A 21,254-nucleotide genomic window follows, 5' to 3' on the forward strand; every position below is an offset into this window, starting at 1 on the left:
ACAGATCTACACAAGTCATCTAGTCCTCACACATACAGATCTACACAAGTCATCTAGTCCTCACACATACAGATCTACACAAGTCATCTAGTCCTTAAGCATACAGATCTACACAAGTCATCTAGTCCTCACACATACAGATCTACACAAGTCATCTAGTCCTCATGCATACAGATCTACACAAGTCATCTAGTCCTCACACATACAGATCTACACAAGTCATCTAGTCCTCACACATACAGATCTACACAAGTCATCTAGTCCTCACACATACAGATCTACACAAGTCATCTAGTCCTTAAGCATACAGATCTACACAAGTCATCTAGTCCTTAAGCATACAGATCTACACAAGTCATCTAGTCCTCACACATACAGATCTACACAAGTCATCTAGTCCTTACACATACAGATCTACACAAGTCATCTAGTCCTCATGCATACAGATCTACACAAGTCATCTAGTCCTCACACATACAGATCTACACAAGTCATCTAGTCCTCATGCATACAGATCTACACAAGTCATCTAGTCCTCACACATACAGATCTACACAAGTCATCTAGTCCTCACACATACAGATCTACACAAGTCATCTAGTCCTTAAGCATACAGATCTACACAAGTCATCTAGTCCTTAAGCATACAGATCTACACAAGTCATCTAGTCCTCACACATACAGATCTACACAAGTCATCTAGTCCTTACACATACAGATCTACACAAGTCATCTAGTCCTCATGCATACAGATCTACACAAGTCATCTAGTCCTCACACATACAGATCTACACAAGTCATCTAGTCCTCACACATACAGATCTACACAAGTCATCTAGTCCTTACACATACAGATCTACACAAGTCATCTAGTCCTTACACATACAGATCTACACAAGTCATCTAGTCCTCATGCATACAGATCTACACAAGTCATCTAGTCCTCATGCATACAGATCTACACAAGTCATCTAGTCCTCACACATACAGATCTACACAAGTCATCTAGTCCTCACACATACAGATCTACACAAGTCATCTAGTCCTCACACATACAGATCTACACAAGTCATCTAGTCCTTACACATACAGATCTACACAAGTCATCTAGTCCTCACACATACAGATCTACACAAGTCATCTAGTCCTCACACATACAGATCTACACAAGTCATCTAGTCCTTACACATACAGATCTACACAAGTCATCTAGTCCTCACACATACAGATCTACACAAGTCATCTAGTCCTTACACATACAGATCTACACAAGTCATCTAGTCCTTAAGCATACAGATCTACACAAGTCATCTAGTCCTCACACATACAGATCTACACAAGTCATCTAGTCCTCACACATACAGATCTACACAAGTCATCTAGTCCTTAAGCATACAGATCTACACAAGTCATCTAGTCCTCACACATACAGATCTACACAAGTCATCTAGTCCTTAAGCATACAGATCTACACAAGTCATCTAGTCCTTACACATACAGATCTACACAAGTCATCTAGTCCTCACACATACAGATCTACACAAGTCATCTAGTCCTCACACATACAGATCTACACAAGTCATCTAGTCCTCACACATACAGATCTACACAAGTCATCTAGTCCTCACACATACAGATCTACACAAGTCATCTAGTCCTTACACATACAGATCTACACAAGTCATCTAGTCCTCACACATACAGATCTACACAAGTCATCTAGTCCTTAAGCATACAGATCTACACAAGTCATCTAGTCCTCACACATACAGATCTACACAAGTCATCTAGTCCTCACACATACAGATCTACACAAGTCATCTAGTCCTTACACATACAGATCTACACAAGTCATCTAGTCCTTACACATACAGATCTACACAAGTCATCTAGTCCTCACACATACAGATCTACACAAGTCATCTAGTCCTTAAGCATACAGATCTACACAAGTCATCTAGTCCTTACACATACAGATCTACACAAGTCATCTAGTCCTCACACATACAGATCTACACAAGTCATCTAGTCCTTAAGCATACAGATCTACACAAGTCATCTAGTCCTCACACATACAGATCTACACAAGTCATCTAGTCCTCACACATACAGATCTACACAAGTCATCTAGTCCTCACACATACAGATCTACACAAGTCATCTAGTCCTCATGCATACAGATCTACACAAGTCATCTAGTCCTCATGCATACAGATCTACACAAGTCATCTAGTCCTCACACATACAGATCTACACAAGTCATCTAGTCCTTACACATACAGATCTACACAAGTCATCTAGTCCTTAAGCATACAGATCTACACAAGTCATCTAGTCCTTAAGCATACAGATCTACACAAGTCATCTAGTCCTCACACATACAGATCTACACAAGTCATCTAGTCCTTAAGCATACAGATCTACACAAGTCATCTAGTCCTCACACATACAGATCTACACAAGTCATCTAGTCCTTACACATACAGATCTACACAAGTCATCTAGTCCTCACACATACAGATCTACACAAGTCATCTAGTCCTCACACATACAGATCTACACAAGTCATCTAGTCCTTAAGCATACAGATCTACACAAGTCATCTAGTCCTCACACATACAGATCTACACAAGTCATCTAGTCCTTACACATACAGATCTACACAAGTCATCTAGTCCTTACACATACAGATCTACACAAGTCATCTAGTCCTTACACATACAGATCTACACAAGTCATCTAGTCCTTACACATACAGATCTACACAAGTCATCTAGTCCTCACACATACAGATCTACACAAGTCATCTAGTCCTCACACATACAGATCTACACAAGTCATCTAGTCCTCACACATACAGATCTAGAAAAGTTTGGGAACCGCTGCACTAGAGCAATGGCAAGGGCTTTGAGATTATAGGGGATGATTGGAACATTAATTTGTGACTACATAAATATTAGATTAGATTCAAATGTATTGTCATTATACAGCACAAGTACAGTACAATGAAAATAAGTTTGGCATCCAACCAGAGTGCAAATGTAGCAGTAAAGTGCAGTAATATATAATGTACAGGTGATTAAACTGGGTATAAAATATACAAATTAGTACTACTGAGTGTAGTGCTAATCAGATGTATGTACAGAGTTGTAGTATAATATCTCTAAGTAAAATATCACATAGATGTTAATATTATATATATTTACCTTTCTCTAGACGTCACATCTACTTGTGTGTTTGCTATGAATATAGACAAAATCGTTTTTTTTTTTTTTTTTTTTGAAATCTATGAATAACAACGCCAAAGGTTTCTCAATCACTTATGTTTTTGAAACGAGCTGAACTAACTGCATTCATTGGAGTGTGTACAGACAGGGTTGAGGATGACAGGCAGACCGGTTATCATGTCACCTGTAGGGGGCCCTGCAATATTTCCTTGGACCCGGGGGTATATATATTATAATAATAATAATAATAATAATAATAATAATAATAATAATAATAATAATAATAATAATAATAATAATAATAATAATAATAATAATAATAAACTATTTGTATAGCACCTTTCATACAAGAATTCACAGCAGTACAAATAAAAAAGACAGGCATAAAATGAGCACAAAATTGGCATAAAATGAGCACAAAATTTACAAAAGTACAGATATAAAATAAAGTAAGGCATAGAACATTAAATCACATAGTTTTTCATATTAGGATCTAACATCTTAATAATAGGCCTCTTTGTTTACGGTTTGATTATCACTGATGTTTGTATTGTGATTGTATGATGAGGAGCAGAGAAGGAGACAGACAAGAGGAGCAGAGAAGAAGGAGACAGAGACGATAGTAATGTGTTTTGAAGATGAGAAGAAGAAGAAGAGTGTAAACAATCAGAAGTTGATTTACCAGAGACCATACTATGGAAACCATAATACTAGCGTAGTATAAGAACTGAGGAGGGCAGTAATACGCCATGATGCGTCTACACTGCCGGAAATTCAAAAGAAGAAGAAGAAGATACAGTACACATACAACACATAATAAGAGTAACATAGAATAGACTGTAAAATAGTGCTATAGTGCAGGGCAATAAAATAGTTAGTCAAATGGAATAGACAGAGTAAAATAGTGCAATAAATCAATAAAATTTTATTAAAAAGCCCTCATTTACAATACAATAATCAGTGTTGATGTAATGAGTCTAGGCGGTCTAAGAGGTAAAACATTTGCATAGAGCTGACTGTTTGACAGGAAATGCATAAAAATAGGCAGAATAAAAATAGTGCGGCTAAAAAGGTTGAGAACTACTGCGTTAGAGGATTGCATTAACCTCCCTCCGTGGTGTCCTGTGAATTCCCGTACCGAGGGCACCGACCCAAAGCGCTCTGTCACAATGAAAGAGGGTACGCCGTTTCAGTACACAGCGGTGAGAGACGAAGAGGCAAGAGAATAATAACCCAGAGAGGATTTAAACCAGCCGTACCCCGAGCCAGAAACGCTTGTGTCCTCAGACCACCTTGTTCCACCACCGTCGGTGTCATGTTTGTGTTGACACATTCTTATGTATGGGAGAACTAGCCCCCCTCCCTACTCAACCCTCAAGCAAGGTTTATTTTTAGTGTCTGCCTACCCTTTTGATGTTCACGACCGCTCTTTGCTCCAGAGAGAGTTGAATTTTCTTTCTATAAGATAATATATTCCTTTATTGATCCCCTTGGGGAAATTCAGGCATCATAGCAGCATGGGGGAGGGGGGGAGGTATAGGTATGGGCATGGTAATAGTAGAAGACATAAATATAGGCAATACAATTATAGTACAGTAGAAAACGTTAATATAAGCAGTGTGTAAGCAATATAATTAACTGAATATACGCTTAATGAGCAAGTAGGCAGTGTGATCAAATGTGCAGATGAGGGTCTGTATCAGTTATATTATACATTACAATAAATATGGTTACAGTAAACACTAGAATCTAAATATATACTATGAGTAAGTAACTCTCTTCACTCTTCCTGCTATCCCCACCTCTTTCATAACTGTGGGCTTATCCTCCGTTTCGATGGCTTTACTCTATCTCACGTAACACTCTCGTATCGTGGAGATAAGAGTATGTATTGCGGAGCCGCGGGACATTATTCACATGTGCATGGCTTGAACTGAGAGATATTCCCAAACCGACCACTTGATGGCGCTTCCATCCTGACGTGAGAGATTTGGCTTCTTTCAAAGTGATATGGCCACTGCATGTATATATTTCTGCCCGTCTGAACGATGCAGATCCTCCCACGCTAACCACCTTGAGCCTGCAGACTGCGGAGCGTTCGCTATGATGCCACTGTATAATCGGGGCTCGCAGGCATCAAGCTGCTATGAATAGTACAGGTCTGGGATGACTGGCCAGATCACATGCCAGGATATTCTTCACTATCATTTAGAACACAAACCGGTCTAAGATGCTTTCTTACCGTACATCTCCACCCTGATCACACGTTGCTGTCGGTACTCTATGTTGTACAGTGTCCCCCACCCACCCCTCCTACCCAACCTCCCCCCCACTCCTACCCAACCCCCCCCCCACCCAACCACCTCCAATGTACAGTCCCCCCCCCCCCCACCTACCCAATCCAATGTACAGTTTCTACGTCAAATGTATATACTCTTTTTTCTGGACTCTTTTTGTATCACAAACAGTACTGTATTTGCAAATCTGGTATGTCATAAATGTATAGATGTAGCAGTACTGTCTATCTGTATGTCATATATGTTACGATGAATTGAAAATGGGGGACCCTGATGTAAACAAGATGAAAGTATTTCTCTGGTCTGCATCCCCTTAACAATTGTATGTATTGAGCTGTACTGTACTGTACCCATTCTGCAATCTGTTAATAAAGTTTTCAATCAATCAAGTCGCGTGACTAGGATGCACAGACACCGGTGTCGGGATAGTGGGCTGATGTCTACAGGATAGTGGGCTGATGTCTCTACAGGATAGTGGGCTGATGTCTCTACAGGATAGTGGGGCTGATGTCTACAGGATAGTGGGGCTGATGTCTACAGGATAGTGGGGCTGATGTCTCTACAGGATAGTGGGGCTGATGTCTCTACAGGATAGTGGGGCTGATGTCTACAGGATAGTGGGCTGATGTCTACAGGATAGTGGGCTGATGTCTACAGGATAGTGGGGCTGATGTCTCTACAGGATAGTGGGGCTGATGTCTCTACAGGATAGTGGGGCTGATGTCTCTACAGGATAGTGGGGCTGATGTCTACAGGATAGTGGGGCTGATGTCTCTACAGGATAGTGGGCTGATGTCTACAGGATAGTGGGCTGATGTCTACAGGATAGTGGGGCTGATGTCTCTACAGGATAGTGGGGCTGATGTCTCTACAGGATAGTGGGGCTGATGTCTCTACAGGATAGTGGGGCTGATGTCTACAGGATAGTGGGCTGATGTCTACAGGATAGTGGGCTGATGTCTACAGGATAGTGGGGCTGATGTCTACAGGATAGTGGGCTGATGTCTCTACAGGATAGTGGGCTGATGTCTACAGGATAGTGGGCTGATGTCTCTACAGGATAGTGGGCTGATGTCTACAGGATAGTGGGGCTGATGTCTCTACAGGATAGTGGGCTGATGTCTACAGGATAGTGGGCTGATGTCTCTACAGGATAGTGGGCTGATGTCTACAGGATAGTGGGCTGATGTCTACAGGATAGTGGGGCTGATGTCTCTACAGGATAGTGGGCTGATGTCTCTACAGGATAGTGGGCTGATGTCTACAGGATAGTGGGGCTGATGTCTCTACAGGATAGTGGGCTGATGTCTCTACAGGATAGTGGGCTGATGTCTACAGGATAGTGGGGCTGATGTCTCTACAGGATAGTGGGCTGATGTCTCTACAGGATAGTGGGCTGATGTCTACAGGATAGTAGGGCTGATGTCTACAGGATAGTGGGGCTGATGTCTACAGGATAGTGGGGCTGATGTCTCTACAGGATAGTGGGGCTGATGTCTCTACAGGATAGTGGGGCTGATGTCTCTACAGGATAGTGGGGCTGATGTCTACAGGATAGTGGGCTGATGTCTACAGGATAGTGGGGCTGATGTCTACAGGATAGTGGGGCTGATGTCTACAGGATAGTGGGGCTGATGTCTCTACAGGATAGTGGGCTGATGTCTCTACAGGATAGTGGGGCTGATGTCTCTACAGGATAGTGGGGCTGATGTCTACAGGATAGTGGGCTGATGTCTACAGGATAGTGGGCTGATGTCTACAGGATAGTGGGCTGATGTCTCTACAGGATAGTGGGCTGATGTCTCTACAGGATAGTGGGCTGATGTCTCTACAGGATAGTGGGCTGATGTCTACAGGATAGTGGGGCTGATGTCTCTACAGGATAGTGGGCTGATGTCTCTACAGGATAGTGGGGCTGATGTCTCTACAGGATAGTGGGCTGATGTCTACAGGATAGTGGGCTGATGTCTCTACAGGATAGTGGGGCTGATGTCTCTACAGGATAGTGGGCTGATGTCTACAGGATAGTGGGCTGATGTCTACAGGATAGTGGGCTGATGTCTACAGGATAGTGGGGCTGATGTCTACAGGATAGTGGGGCTGATGTCTACAGGATAGTGGGCTGATGTCTCTACAGGATAGTGGGCTGATGTCTCTACAGGATAGTGGGGCTGATGTCTACAGGATAGTGGGCTGATGTCTACAGGATAGTGGGCTGATGTCTCTACAGGATAGTGGGCTGATGTCTCTACAGGATAGTGGGGCTGATGTCTACAGGATAGTGGGGCTGATGTCTACAGGATAGTGGGCTGATGTCTACAGGATAGTGGGCTGATGTCTACAGGATAGTGGGCTGATGTCTCTACAGGATAGTGGGGCTGATGTCTACAGGATAGTGGGCTGATGTCTCTACAGGATAGTGGGCTGATGTCTCTACAGGATAGTGGGGCTGATGTCTCTACAGGATAGTGGGGCTGATGTCTACAGGATAGTGGGCTGATGTCTACAGGATAGTGGGGCTGATGTCTCTACAGGATAGTGGGGCTGATGTCTCTACAGGATAGTGGGGCTGATGTCTACAGGATAGTGGGCTGATGTCTACAGGATAGTGGGCTGATGTCTACAGGATAGTGGGCTGATGTCTCTACAGGATAGTGGGCTGATGTCTCTACAGGATAGTGGGCTGATGTCTCTACAGGATAGTGGGCTGATGTCTACAGGATAGTGGGGCTGATGTCTACAGGATAGTGGGCTGATGTCTACAGGATAGTGGGCTGATGTCTACAGGATAGTGGGCTGATGTCTACAGGATAGTGGGCTGATGTCTCTACAGGATAGTAGGGCTGATGTCTACAGGATAGTGGGGCTGATGTCTACAGGATAGTGGGGCTGATGTCTCTACAGGATAGTGGGCTGATGTCTACAGGATAGTGGGCTGATGTCTCTACAGGATAGTGGGCTGATGTCTCTACAGGATAGTGGGGCTGATGTCTCTACAGGATAGTGGGCTGATGTCTACAGGATAGTGGGCTGATGTCTCTACAGGATAGTGGGGCTGATGTCTCTACAGGATAGTGGGCTGATGTCTACAGGATAGTGGGCTGATGTCTACAGGATAGTGGGCTGATGTCTACAGGATAGTGGGGCTGATGTCTCTACAGGATAGTGGGCTGATGTCTACAGGATAGTGGGCTGATGTCTACAGGATAGTGGGGCTGATGTCTCTACAGGATAGTGGGGCTGATGTCTCTACAGGATAGTGGGCTGATGTCTACAGGATAGTGGGCTGATGTCTCTACAGGATAGTGGGGCTGATATCTACAGGATAGTGGGGCTGATGTCTCTACAGGATAGTGGGCTGATGTCTCTACAGGATAGTGGGCTGATGTCTACAGGATAGTGGGCTGATGTCTCTACAGGATAGTGGGGCTGATGTCTACAGGATAGTGGGGCTGATGTCTACAGGATAGTGGGCTGATGTCTACAGGATAGTGGGGCTGATGTCTCTACAGGATAGTGGGCTGATGTCTCTACAGGATAGTGGGCTGATGTCTACAGGATAGTGGGGCTGATGTCTCTACAGGATAGTGGGGCTGATGTCTACAGGATAGTGGGGCTGATGTCTCTACAGGATAGTGGGCTGATGTCTACAGGATAGTGGGGCTGATGTCTACAGGATAGTGGGGCTGATGTCTACAGGATAGTGGGCTGATGTCTACAGGATAGTGGGGCTGATGTCTCTACAGGATAGTGGGGCTGATGTCTCTACAGGATAGTGGGGCTGATGTCTCTACAGGATAGTGGGGCTGATGTCTCTACAGGATAGTGGGCTGATGTCTCTACAGGATAGTGGGCTGATGTCTCTACAGGATAGTGGGGCTGATGTCTCTACAGGATAGTGGGGCTGATGTCTACAGGATAGTGGGGCTGATGTCTACAGGATAGTGGGGCTGATGTCTCTACAGGATAGTGGGCTGATGTCTACAGGATAGTGGGCTGATGTCTCTACAGGATAGTGGGCTGATGTCTACAGGATAGTGGGGCTGATGTCTACAGGATAGTGGGGCTGATGTCTCTACAGGATAGTGGGCTGATGTCTACAGGATAGTGGGCTGATGTCTACAGGATAGTGGGCTGATGTCTCTACAGGATAGTGGGGCTGATGTCTCTACAGGATAGTGGGCTGATGTCTACAGGATAGTGGGCTGATGTCTACAGGATAGTGGGGCTGATGTCTACAGGATAGTGGGCTGATGTCTCTACAGGATAGTGGGCTGATGTCTACAGGATAGTGGGGCTGATGTCTACAGGATAGTGGGGCTGATGTCTACAGGATAGTGGGCTGATGTCTACAGGATAGTGGGGCTGATGTCTACAGGATAGTGGGGCTGATGTCTACAGGATAGTGGGCTGATGTCTCTACAGGATAGTGGGGCTGATGTCTACAGGATAGTGGGGCTGATGTCTACAGGATAGTGGGCTGATGTCTCTACAGGATAGTGGGGCTGATGTCTACAGCAGGGGTGTACAGTGCGAGATATATATCGCACATGCTACAGCAACAGCTGTCTGTGCGATGGATGGATTTACTTCAGTAGCACTGGTGCGATAGGGATTCGGTTCATATAGATACTCTTATTTTGAAAATCCTGTAGCGGGTCTCATTTCTGCCACGCGCAGCTCCAGCTAGGCTCCGAAAGCTAGCAACGTTCAGGTGCATATGATACTCTTATTTTGAAAAAACTCTTGTGACAACTCGACGAGTCGTATCCGCCCTATCCGTGCCACTGCTTCTGCAAGCAGAGCAGCGCGTTGGTCGGTTGGTGGCTGCGCACTGCTGCGTTAACACAGCAGTGCGCCTACACCAGGGCTGTACGTTAACTTTTTTTGCACATAGCACTGGTGCTACAGAGGTTGATAGTTTTGTAGCACAGGCCAAAATCTTGTAGCACAAGTATAAAACATGTTATATTTGTAACAGTCACAAATGTGCCTATTGTATTTGTGTTATTTAGTTGCAGTGCCATGTTTGGCTGTCATTTAGTATATCGCCATGTGTTATTATTACTATAATAGTAATACTCTCATATGCTATTTTCAATTAATATCATAAACAACATAAGGAATATTAGCATAATTTTGAGTGGACTGAAGGAATGAGTCAGCGTTAATAGTTTTAAATGCAAATAATTTATTGAAACATAGAAGTGGGGTCGGTTGGGACACACACACACAATGGGGGACCCTGATGTAAACAAGACAAACGTCTTTCTCTGGTCTGCATCCCCTTAACAATTGTGTGTATTGAGCCGTACTGTACTGTACCCATTCTGCAATCTGTTAAATAAAGTTTACATTCATTCATTCACACACACTGTTTCAACTCACCACCCCTGCATCATATTGTAGTCTAGTCTGTCTTCAAACTTCCACTCCTCTCGAAATTTTTTATATTTGAATATCAACATTATCTGTCCATCCTCAGTTTACTATAATATACTCCTGTCCTGAGTCCTGACTAGTGACTTCATCGTCTTTCCAAACGCACGCACGCACACACACACACACACAGGGAAGGGGAGAGAGTGCCCCCCCATTTCCCTTTCCACACTGTGTCTGCTGGCTCTGCCTGTGATCAGGATTAGCTTGTTAGCTTGCTAACGTTGTAGTGATTGTAATGGTACATAAACGTTAATTTCGGGCGATGTGCGCATAAAGGAATGGCGACGGTGCAAAGCATGTAGATGCATTTGACCCGTTGCGAGAAAAAAAAAACGCCACGGACTTATTTCGGGACGTGTAGGCGCACTGCTGTGTTACGCAGCAGCAGTGCGCACCAACACGCTGCTCTGCTTGCAAGCACGGATAGGGCGGATATGACTCGTCGAGTTGTCACGGAGTTTTTTCAAAATAAGAGTATCATATGCACCTGAATGTTGCTAGCTGTCGAGCCTAGTTATTATAGCTGGAGCTGCGCGTGGGCAGAAATGAGACCCGCTACAGGATTTTCAAAATAAGAGTATCTATATGAACCGAATCCCTATCGCACCAGTGCTAGTGAAGTAAATCCATTCATCGCACAGACCGCTGTTGCTGTAGCACGTGCGAGATATATCTCGCACTGTACAGGCCTGGCCTACACGTCCCGAAATAAGTCTGTGGTGTTTTTTCTTTCTCGCAACGGGTCAAATGCATCTACATGCTTTGCACCGTCGCCATTCCTTTATGCGCACATCGCCCGAAATGAACGTTTATGTACCATTACAATCACTACAACGTTAGCAAGCTAACAAGCTAATCCTGATCAGAGGCAGAGCCAGCAGACACAGTGTGGAGAGGGAAATGGGGGGGCACTCTCTCCCCTTCCCTGTGTGTGTGCGTGCGTGCGTTTGGAAAGACGATGAAGTCACTAGTCAGGACTCAGGACAGGAGTATATTATAGTAAACTGAGGATGGACAGATAATGATGATATTCAAATATAAACAAGTTTCGAGAGGAGTGGAAGTTTGAAGACAGACTAGACTACAATATGATGCGGGGGTGGTGAGTTGAAACAGTGTGTGTGAATGAATGAATGAAAACTTTATTTAACAGATTGCAGAATGGGTACAGTACGGCTCAATACACACAATTGTAAGGGGATGCAGACCAGAGAAAGACGTTTGTCTTGTTTACATCAGGGTCCCCCATTGTGTGTGCGTGTGTGTGTCCCAACCGACCCCACTTCTATGTTTCAATAAATTATTTGCATTTAAAACTATTAACGCTGACTCATTCCTTCAGTCCACTCAAAATTATGCTAATATTCCTTATGTTGTTTATGATATTAATTGAAAATAGCATATGAGAGTATCATAGTAATAATAACACATGGCGATATACTAAATGACAGCCAAACATGGCACTGCAACTAAATAACACAAATACAATAGGCACATTTGTGACTGTTACAAATATAACACGTTTTATACTTGTGCTACAAGATCTTGGCCTGTGCTACAAAACTATCAACCTCTGTAGCACCAGTGCTATGTGCAAAAAAAGTTAACGTACAGCCCTGCTACAGGATAGTGGGCTGATGTCTCTACAGGATAGTGGGGCTGATGTCTACAGGATAGTGGGCTGATGTCTCTACAGGATAGTGGGCTGATGTCTCTACAGGATAGTGGGGCTGATGTCTACAGGATAGTGGGCTGATGTCTACAGGATAGTGGGGCTGATGTCTCTACAGGATAGTGGGGCTGATGTCTACAGGATAGTGGGGCTGATGTCTACAGGATAGTGGGCTGATGTCTCTACAGGATAGTGGGGCTGATGTCTACAGGATAGTGGGGCTGATGTCTCTACAGGATAGTGGGCTGATGTCTACAGGATAGTGGGGCTGATGTCTCTACAGGATAGTGGGGCTGATGTCTCTACAGGATAGTGGGCTGATGTCTCTACAGGATAGTGGGCTGATGTCTACAGGATAGTGGGGCTGATGTCTACAGGATAGTGGGCTGATGTCTCTACAGGATAGTGGGCTGATGTCTACAGGATAGTGGGGCTGATGTCTACAGGATAGTGGGGCTGATGTCTCTACAGGATAGTGGGGCTGATGTCTACAGGATAGTGGGGCTGATGTCTCTACAGGATAGTGGGGCTGATGTCTCTACAGGATAGTGGGCTGATGTCTCTACAGGATAGTGGGCTGATGTCTCTACAGGATAGTGGGCTGATGTCTACAGGATAGTGGGGCTGATGTCTACAGGATAGTGGGGCTGATGTCTCTACAGGATAGTGGGCTGATGTCTCTACAGGATAGTGGGGCTGATGTCTACAGGATAGTGGGCTGATGTCTACACGATAGTTGGCTGATGTCTCTACAGGATAGTGGGCTGATGTCTACAGGATAGTGGGGCTGATGTCTACAGGATAGTGGGGCTGATGTCTCTACAGGATAGTGGGGCTGATGTCTACAGGATAGTGGGGCTGATGTCTCTACAGGATAGTGGGCTGATGTCTCTACAGGATAGTGGGGCTGATGTCTACAGGATAGTGGGCTGATGTCTACAGGATAGTGGGCTGATGTCTCTACAGGATAGTGGGCTGATGTCTACAGGATAGTGGGCTGATGTCTACAGGATAGTGGGGCTGATGTCTACAGGATAGTGGGCTGATGTCTACAGGATAGTGGGGCTGATGTCTCTACAGGATAGTGGGCTGATGTCTACAGGATAGTGGGGCTGATGTCTACAGGATAGTGGGGCTGATGTCTACAGGATAGTGGGGCTGATGTCTCTACAGGATAGTGGGGCTGATGTCTACAGGATAGTGGGCTGATGTCTACAGGATAGTGGGCTGATGTCTACAGGATAGTGGGGCTGATGTCTACAGGATAGTGGGGCTGATGTCTCTACAGGATAGTGGGCTGATGTCTACAGGATAGTGGGGCTGATGTCTCTACAGGATAGTGGGGCTGATGTCTACAGGATAGTGGGCTGATGTCTACAGGATAGTGGGCTGATGTCTCTACAGGATAGTGGGCTGATGTCTCTACAGGATAGTGGGGCTGATGTCTCTACAGGATAGTGGGGCTGATGTCTACAGGATAGTGGGCTGATGTCTACAGGATAGTGGGGCTGATGTCTCTACAGGATAGTGGGGCTGATGTCTACAGGATAGTGGGCTGATGTCTACAGGATAGTGGGGCTGATGTCTCTACAGGATAGTGGGCTGATGTCTACAGGATAGTGGGGCTGATGTCTACAGGATAGTGGGGCTGATGTCTCTACAGGATAGTGGGCTGATGTCTACAGGATAGTGGGGCTGATGTCTACAGGATAGTGGGCTGATGTCTCTACAGGATAGTGGGGCTGATGTCTACAGGATAGTGGGGCTGATGTCTCTACAGGATAGTGGGGCTGATGTCTACAGGATAGTGGGCTGATGTCTCTACAGGATAGTGGGCTGATGTCTCTACAGGATAGTGGGGCTGATGTCTACAGGATAGTGGGGCTGATGTCTCTACAGGATAGTGGGCTGATGTCTACAGGATAGTGGGGCTGATGTCTCTACAGGATAGTGGGCTGATGTCTACAGGATAGTGGGCTGATGTCTACAGGATAGTGGGCTGATGTCTCTACAGGATAGTGGGCTGATGTCTCTACAGGATAGTGGGCTGATGTCTACAGGATAGTGGGCTGATGTCTGTACGGGAGGATTCTCTCAAAATCTAATATCCGATGCTAAGATTCTGTGTTTGAAATGGATTAAATCTCAAACATTGTCCAATGACTTCAAACTAAAGGTCCAAGTCTACACGGTCCAGTTGAATTCTAAATTAGAATACAAATACAATAGAATAGAATATAGGACAGGGCTGTACAATTGTGCAGGATGTAATAGAATATATACACTAAATTAGAATAGAAATACAGTGGAATAGAATAGGGCTGTGCAATTGTGCGTTATTGTGCAAAGAAATATGAACAGTGTCTGCTCACAGTTTTTTGTATAATGTACAAATATATAGACCTGTTGGCCGTATACATCAGACTCTGTGTGCTGCACGTCACGGGGGCGAGAGGAACATAGTCCTGGTCAGAACAACGGGGCACACTACAATATATTTGCATTTGTTAGCCATGCTAGCGATGGGGGTCACGATGAACGCAGACACCATTCAAAACCATTAAGAAACTACTCAAAAGGTTGTCTATTAAATAAAAGTGCATTATTCCTTTCTGTTATCATTTCTTTAATGTATCTGTGGTGTCAAAATCAAATCAAATAAAATGTATTTGTAAGGCCCGACAACACACGTTAATGTCCCCATGGGCCGTACAAGTCTTCTTTAAACAAGTCAAGAAGAAAACATAACAATAAGTCAAGAACAGAACAAGAACACCATAAGGTCCAACAAATTTAAAATAAATGTAAATAAATGAAAGAATGCAAGCACTCCCAGACATACCCCACGCGAAGGTAAGGAAAAACTCACTAAAACCTAACAATAGGGAAAAATGCTCCACAGGCAGTATGGAGGAGAGAAACCTTAGAAGGGCCATTCAAGGGGGGATCTCCCTTCTTAGATGTCGGTGATAGTAGTGTTGCAGACTAACAGTTGGTAAGCATGCACTCATGTGTAGTGAAACACAGATGAGTGCATGCAATAGCAACTGAACATTTTGAAAAATTAAAGATAGAGCTGATAGCGATAGCAACTGAACATTTTTGAAAGATTGAAGATAGAGCTGATAGCTAATCTATTTGAGGCACAGGGGCGGCGCAAAGAGGGTCGCATCCTCCCCGTCTTAATCACGGGACATTCAACACTCCGGTCATTGCTCAGGGACAGCCGGAGACGGGGAGATAGGGGGCGGCACAGAGAGGGTCGCGAACTCCCCGACATCATCGCGGGACGTCCAGCACTCCGGTCATCACTGCGAGACCGCCGGAGACAGGGAGACAGGAGGGCACGCAGAGAGGGTCGCATCCTCCCGGCCTTCATCACGGGACGTCCGACACTCCGGTCAGCACTCCAGGACAGCAACTCACAGGGAGACGGGACAGGCGTTAGACAGCTCATGTGATTGTAGTGGGCGGACATAGCAATAGATACAAGTGGTAAGCATATATGTGAATAGAGTAGATATATGAAGTAAGCATATTATGTGAATAGAATAGAAGTACTTAACCCAGCAATGAAACCGCGTTGACACATCAGTTGACAGGACCACGGGCAGACGACTGTAAGTAACTGATCCAAGGCCTCGGTGGTGCATGTAGAGCAGTCACTGCAATCTTGGCCAAGACCCCGAGGCATCCATCACCTTAGTCAGCGCTAGGAGACGGGCACTCAGAGAGATGGGGGGGGGGGGGGGGGGGGGGGGGGGGGGGGAGGAGGAGTTAGAGAGTTCCCATGTTTGTGGTGCTGCAAAAAAGCAGACATGGGGGAAAATAAACGTCCTAACTAAACTAGACAGATTAATCTAAAGGTCAGTCCCCGACCAGGTGAGATCAGGGTAGGTTGAAGGAGAGAGAGAAAAGATGGGTCTTAAGCAGGGATTTAAAAGCTTCGACAGAGCAGGCGCCCCTGATGACGGCAGGTAATTTGTTCCACAGGTAGGGAGCGCGGTAGACAAAGGCTCTGTGGCCGGCGGATTTCTTTTTAACCCTAGGAATCGATAGAAGCCCCGCATTTTGTGAGTGCAGAGCACGAGCGGGCGAGTACCGGGAGATGAGATCGGATAGATAGAGCGGTGCAAGCCCATTTAAAATTTTGTAGGTGAGGAGTAGCACTTTAAAGTCAGATCGGGCTTGAATAGGAAGCCAGTGTAGGGCGGACAAAACTGGTGTGATGTGATCAAATGTTCTAGTTCTAGTTAGTATCCGTGCAGCCGCATTTTGCACGAGTTGAAGATTTTTGATGCTTGAATTAGGTAGGCCTGAAAAAAGTGCATTACAGTAGTCCAGACGTGATGAGACAAAAGCATGAATCAGGGTTTCAGCATCAGCCAGAGTTAAAATGGGGCGAATTTTTTCGATATTACGAAGATGGAAGAATGCAATTTTGGTAAACATTTTTATATGTGCATTAAATGAGAGGGAGGAATCAAAAATGACTCAGAGGTTTTTTATGGTGGAGCTCTGGGATACATGACAGGTATCAAAGTTGAGGGAGATGTCCTGAAACAGGCCTCTGTGGTTTGGGGGGCCAACAATTAACATCTCAGTTTTATCTGCATAAAGGAGTAGAAAGCGTAAAAATGAAAGTTTATGCCAAATTTGCGTATGATATCGCCGAGGGGTAGCATGCAAATCGAAAATAGCAAAGGGCCCAGGACAGAGCCTTGTGGGACACCATATTGCACTGGGAGGGTCTCAGATGTTAAATCATTATAGACCACGCAGTGTGTTCTATCAAGTTAAATAGGATTTAAACCAAGCTAGTGCGAGACCCCGAATGCCAACATGATTCTCAAGCCGACCTAGAAGAATCGAGTGATCGATAGTGTCAAAGGCTGCACTGAGATCAAGCAATAACAGCACAGAAGTGAGGTTTGAGTCAAGAGAGAGCAGTAAGTCATTTGTGACTTTGGTAACCGCCGTTTCGGTGGAGTGTAAGGCTCTAAAGCCAGATTGAAAAGATTCATTAAGATTATTGTTTGATAAATGGTCAGTAAGTTGCGTTGCGACGATCCGTTCTAACACTTTGGATAGGAACGGAAGATTGGAGATAGGCCTGTAATTTTTCAAGATTAGAGGGTCGAGGTTCGGTTTTTTAAGTAATGGTTTAATGACGGCTGATTTAAAGGCCAGGGGCACCACGCCAGTAGACAAGGAGGTGTTGATGATAATGAGTAGGGCAGGGCCTAGAGTTGGGAAGAGTTTTTTGATGAGAGTTGCTGGAAGAGGGTCAAACAGACAGGTTGAGGGTTTAGCCGCGCCAACCAGTTTAGAGAGGGCACTAAGTGAGACGTTTTCAAGGCAGCATAGCGTATGGCTGGAATCAAAGTCAGGGGGAAGGCCCATCAGAGGTTGGGAGGGACTCTGATTGTTGAGTAGAGCAACAATTTCATCTCTAATGAGGTCAATTTTCTTGGTAAAAAATTTCATGAATTCGTTAGCCGAGAACGCATGGTTTAGGGCACTTGGTTGTTTCTGCGTAAGTTTTGCAACTGTGTCAAACTGAAACTTAGAGTTGTTTTTGTTTTCATTTATGAACCTGGAAAAATATGAGGTTTTGGCGAGTGAGAGTGCCTTTTTGTAGTTACGTAAACTATCATTCCAGGCGAGGCGGAATACTTCGAGTTTGGTCGAACGCCATTTATGTTCAAGTTTGCGACAAGCCTTTTTAAAGGAGCGTGTTTCCTCCGTAAACCAGGGAGTTAGTTTTTGCGGAGCACGTTTAATTTTAGGCTTAAGGGGAGCGACAATGTCGAGCGTGCTACGAAGGGCGGCATTAAGTTTGTCTGTAAAGAGATCAAGGGGGCCAGAGTAAGAGAGGAAGGGAGAGAGGGTGTCTGGTAGGCAGTTAGCTAGAGTTGGGACAGTTGAGGCCTTAATACGACGGCTCATGTAGGATTCTACACTGTCTGGGCGAGAAACCGTCAGATCAATTTGAAATTTGATGAGGTAGTGGTCTGAGAGAGCAGGAACATAGGGGGAGACGGTCAAATTTGACACAGTGAGACCGCGGGCTAGGACTAGGTCAAGGGTGTTCCCACCACTGTGAGTGGGTTGGTCAACGATTTGAATGAGACCGACAGAGTCAATGATGTCGGTAAAAGCCTTATTTAGGGGATCTAGAGTTTTATTGGAATGAATGTTAAAATCACCAACAATTAAAATGTCGTTGCTCATGTCTTCCCTGTCGTCCTGAGAATGAATGGTGGGTTTGTATTGTTTGTATTGTGCCCCGTGCCTCACTGCCTCCTGCTGTCTGTGTCTCCTCCCAGGTGCTTCGGCATGCTGCTGAGCCCGGGCCAGAAGGTGCGCCACAGCGACATGCATCTCCTGGACATGGTGAGCACATCCCGTTAGTCTCTCGTCCTGCCCAGGGGTCAGAGGGGTCAGAGGGGTCAGCGGGGTCAGCGGGTCGAAAAGGCTGTGGGCGCCGGCTGACATTTCACCTTCGCCTGCAACTAGACTGCAAACTGAACCATGTGCGGTTGACATACTGTAGAATGTGAGCGACCCCCGGCTAGCTCTCTTTGGTCTTGTAGCTTGGATTTATTATATTTATTTATTCATTTATTTATTCATTATTCATTCAGATGATGGTGATGGTGTCCTCTTCTTGTGTTCTATAGTCAGTGGAGATGATGGTGTCCTCTTCTTGTTCTGTAGTCAGTGGAGATGATGGTGTCCTCTTCTTGTGTTCTATAGTCAGTGGAGATGATGGTGTCCTCTTCTTGTTCTATAGTCAGTAGAGATGATGGTGTCCTCTTCTTGTTCTATAGTCAGTGGAGATGATGGTGTCCTCTTCTTGTTCTGTAGTCAGTGGAGATGATGGTGTCCTCTTCTTGTTCTATAGTCAGTGGAGATGATGGTGTCCTCTTCTTCTTCTATAGTCAGTAGAGATGATGGTGTCCTCTTCTTCTTCTGTAGTCAGTGGAGATGATGGTGTCCTCTTCTTGTTATATAGTCAGTGGAGATGATGGTGTCCTCTTCTTGTTCTGTAGTCAGTGGAGATGATGGTGTCCTCTTCTTGTTCTATAGTCAGTGGAGATGATGGTGTCCTCTTCTTCTTCTATAGTCAGTGGAGATGATGGTGTCCTCTTCTTGTTCTATAGTCAGTAGAGATGATGGTGTCCTCTTCTTGTTCTATAGTCAGTAGAGATGATGGTGTCCTCTTCTTGTTCTGTAGTCAGTGGAGATGATGGTGTCCTCTTCTTGTTCTATAGTCAGTGGAGATGATGGTGTCCTCTTCTTGTTCTATAGTCAGTGGAGATGATGGTGTCCTCTTCTTGTTCTATAGTCAGTGGAGATGATGGTGTCCTCTTCTTGTTCTGTAGTCAGTGGAGATGATGGTGTCCTCTTCTTGTTCTATAGTCAGTGGAGATGATGGTGTCCTCTTCTTGTTCTATAGTCAGTGGAGATGATGGTGTCCTCTTCTTGTGTTCTGTAGTCAGTGGAGATGATGGTGTCCTCTTCTTGTTCTGTAGTCAGTGGAGATGATGGTGTCCTCTTCTTGTTCTATAGTCAGTGGAGATGATGGTGTCCTCTTCTTGTTCTATAGTCAGTGGAGATGATGGTGTCCTCTTCTTGTTCTATAGTCAGTAGAGATGATGGTGTCCTCTTCTTGTGTTCTGTAGTCAGTGGAGATGATGGTGTCCTCTTCTTGTTCTGTAGTCAGTGGAGATGATGGTGTCCTCTTCTTGTTCTATAGTCAGTGGAGATGATGGTGTCCTCTTCTTGTTCTATAGTCAGTGGAGATGATGGTGTCCTCTTCTTGTTCTATAGTCAGTAGAGATGATGGTGTCCTCTTCTTGTTCTATAGTCAGTGGAGATGATGGTGTCCTCTTCTTGTTCTATAGTCAGTGGAGATGATGGTGTCCTCTTCTTGTTCTATAGTCAGTGGAGATGATGGTGTCCTCTTCTTGTTCTATAGTCAGTGGAGATGATGGTGTCCTCTTCTTGTTCTATAGTCAGTGGAGATGATGGTGTCCTCTTCTTGTTCTATAGTCAGTGGAGATGATGGTGTCCTCTTCTTGTTCTATAGTCAGTGGAGATGATGGTGTCCTCTTCTTGTTCTATAGTCAGTGGAGATGATGGTGTCCTCTTCTTGTGTTCTATAGTCAGTGGAGATGATGGTGTCCTCTTCTTGTTCTATATTCAGTGGAGATGATGGTGTCCTCTTCTTGTTCTATAGTCAGTGGAGATGATGGTGTCCTCTTCTTGTTCTATAGTCAGTGGAGATGATGGTGTCCTCTTCTTGTTCTATAGTCAGTGGAGATGATGGTGTCCTCTTCTTGTTCTATAGTCAGTAGAGATGATGGTGTCCTCTTCTTGTTCTATAGTCAGTGGAGATGATGGTGTCCTCTTCTTGTTCTATAGTCAGTGGAGATGATGGTGTCCTCTTCTTGTTCTATAGTCAGTGGAGATGATGGTGTCCTCTTCTTGTTCTATAGTCAGTGGAGATGATGGTGTCCTCTTCTTGTTCTATAGTCAGTGGAGATGATGGTGTCCTCTTCTTGTGTTCTGTAGTCAGTGGAGATGATGGTGTCCTCTTCTTGTTCTATA

At 44.9% G+C, this 21,254-nt stretch overlaps 1 protein-coding gene across 1 annotated transcript in view; it reads left to right on the forward strand.

The window, feature by feature from the left end:
- The window catches only part of rabgap1l (RAB GTPase activating protein 1-like), a 573,823-nt gene that overhangs the window by 78,530 nt on the left and 474,039 nt on the right, over positions 1-21,254 (forward strand). The window contains exon 8 of the mRNA XM_084311549.1: positions 18,968-19,034. Coding sequence (XP_084167675.1) covers positions 18,968-19,034 — 67 coding nt within the window. The remainder of the gene's footprint in view (positions 1-18,967; positions 19,035-21,254) is intronic.

This window comes from Notolepis coatsorum (assembly GCF_963971535.1).
Source record: "Notolepis coatsorum genome assembly, chromosome: 3".
Taxonomy (NCBI): Eukaryota; Metazoa; Chordata; class Actinopteri; order Aulopiformes; family Paralepididae; genus Notolepis; species Notolepis coatsorum.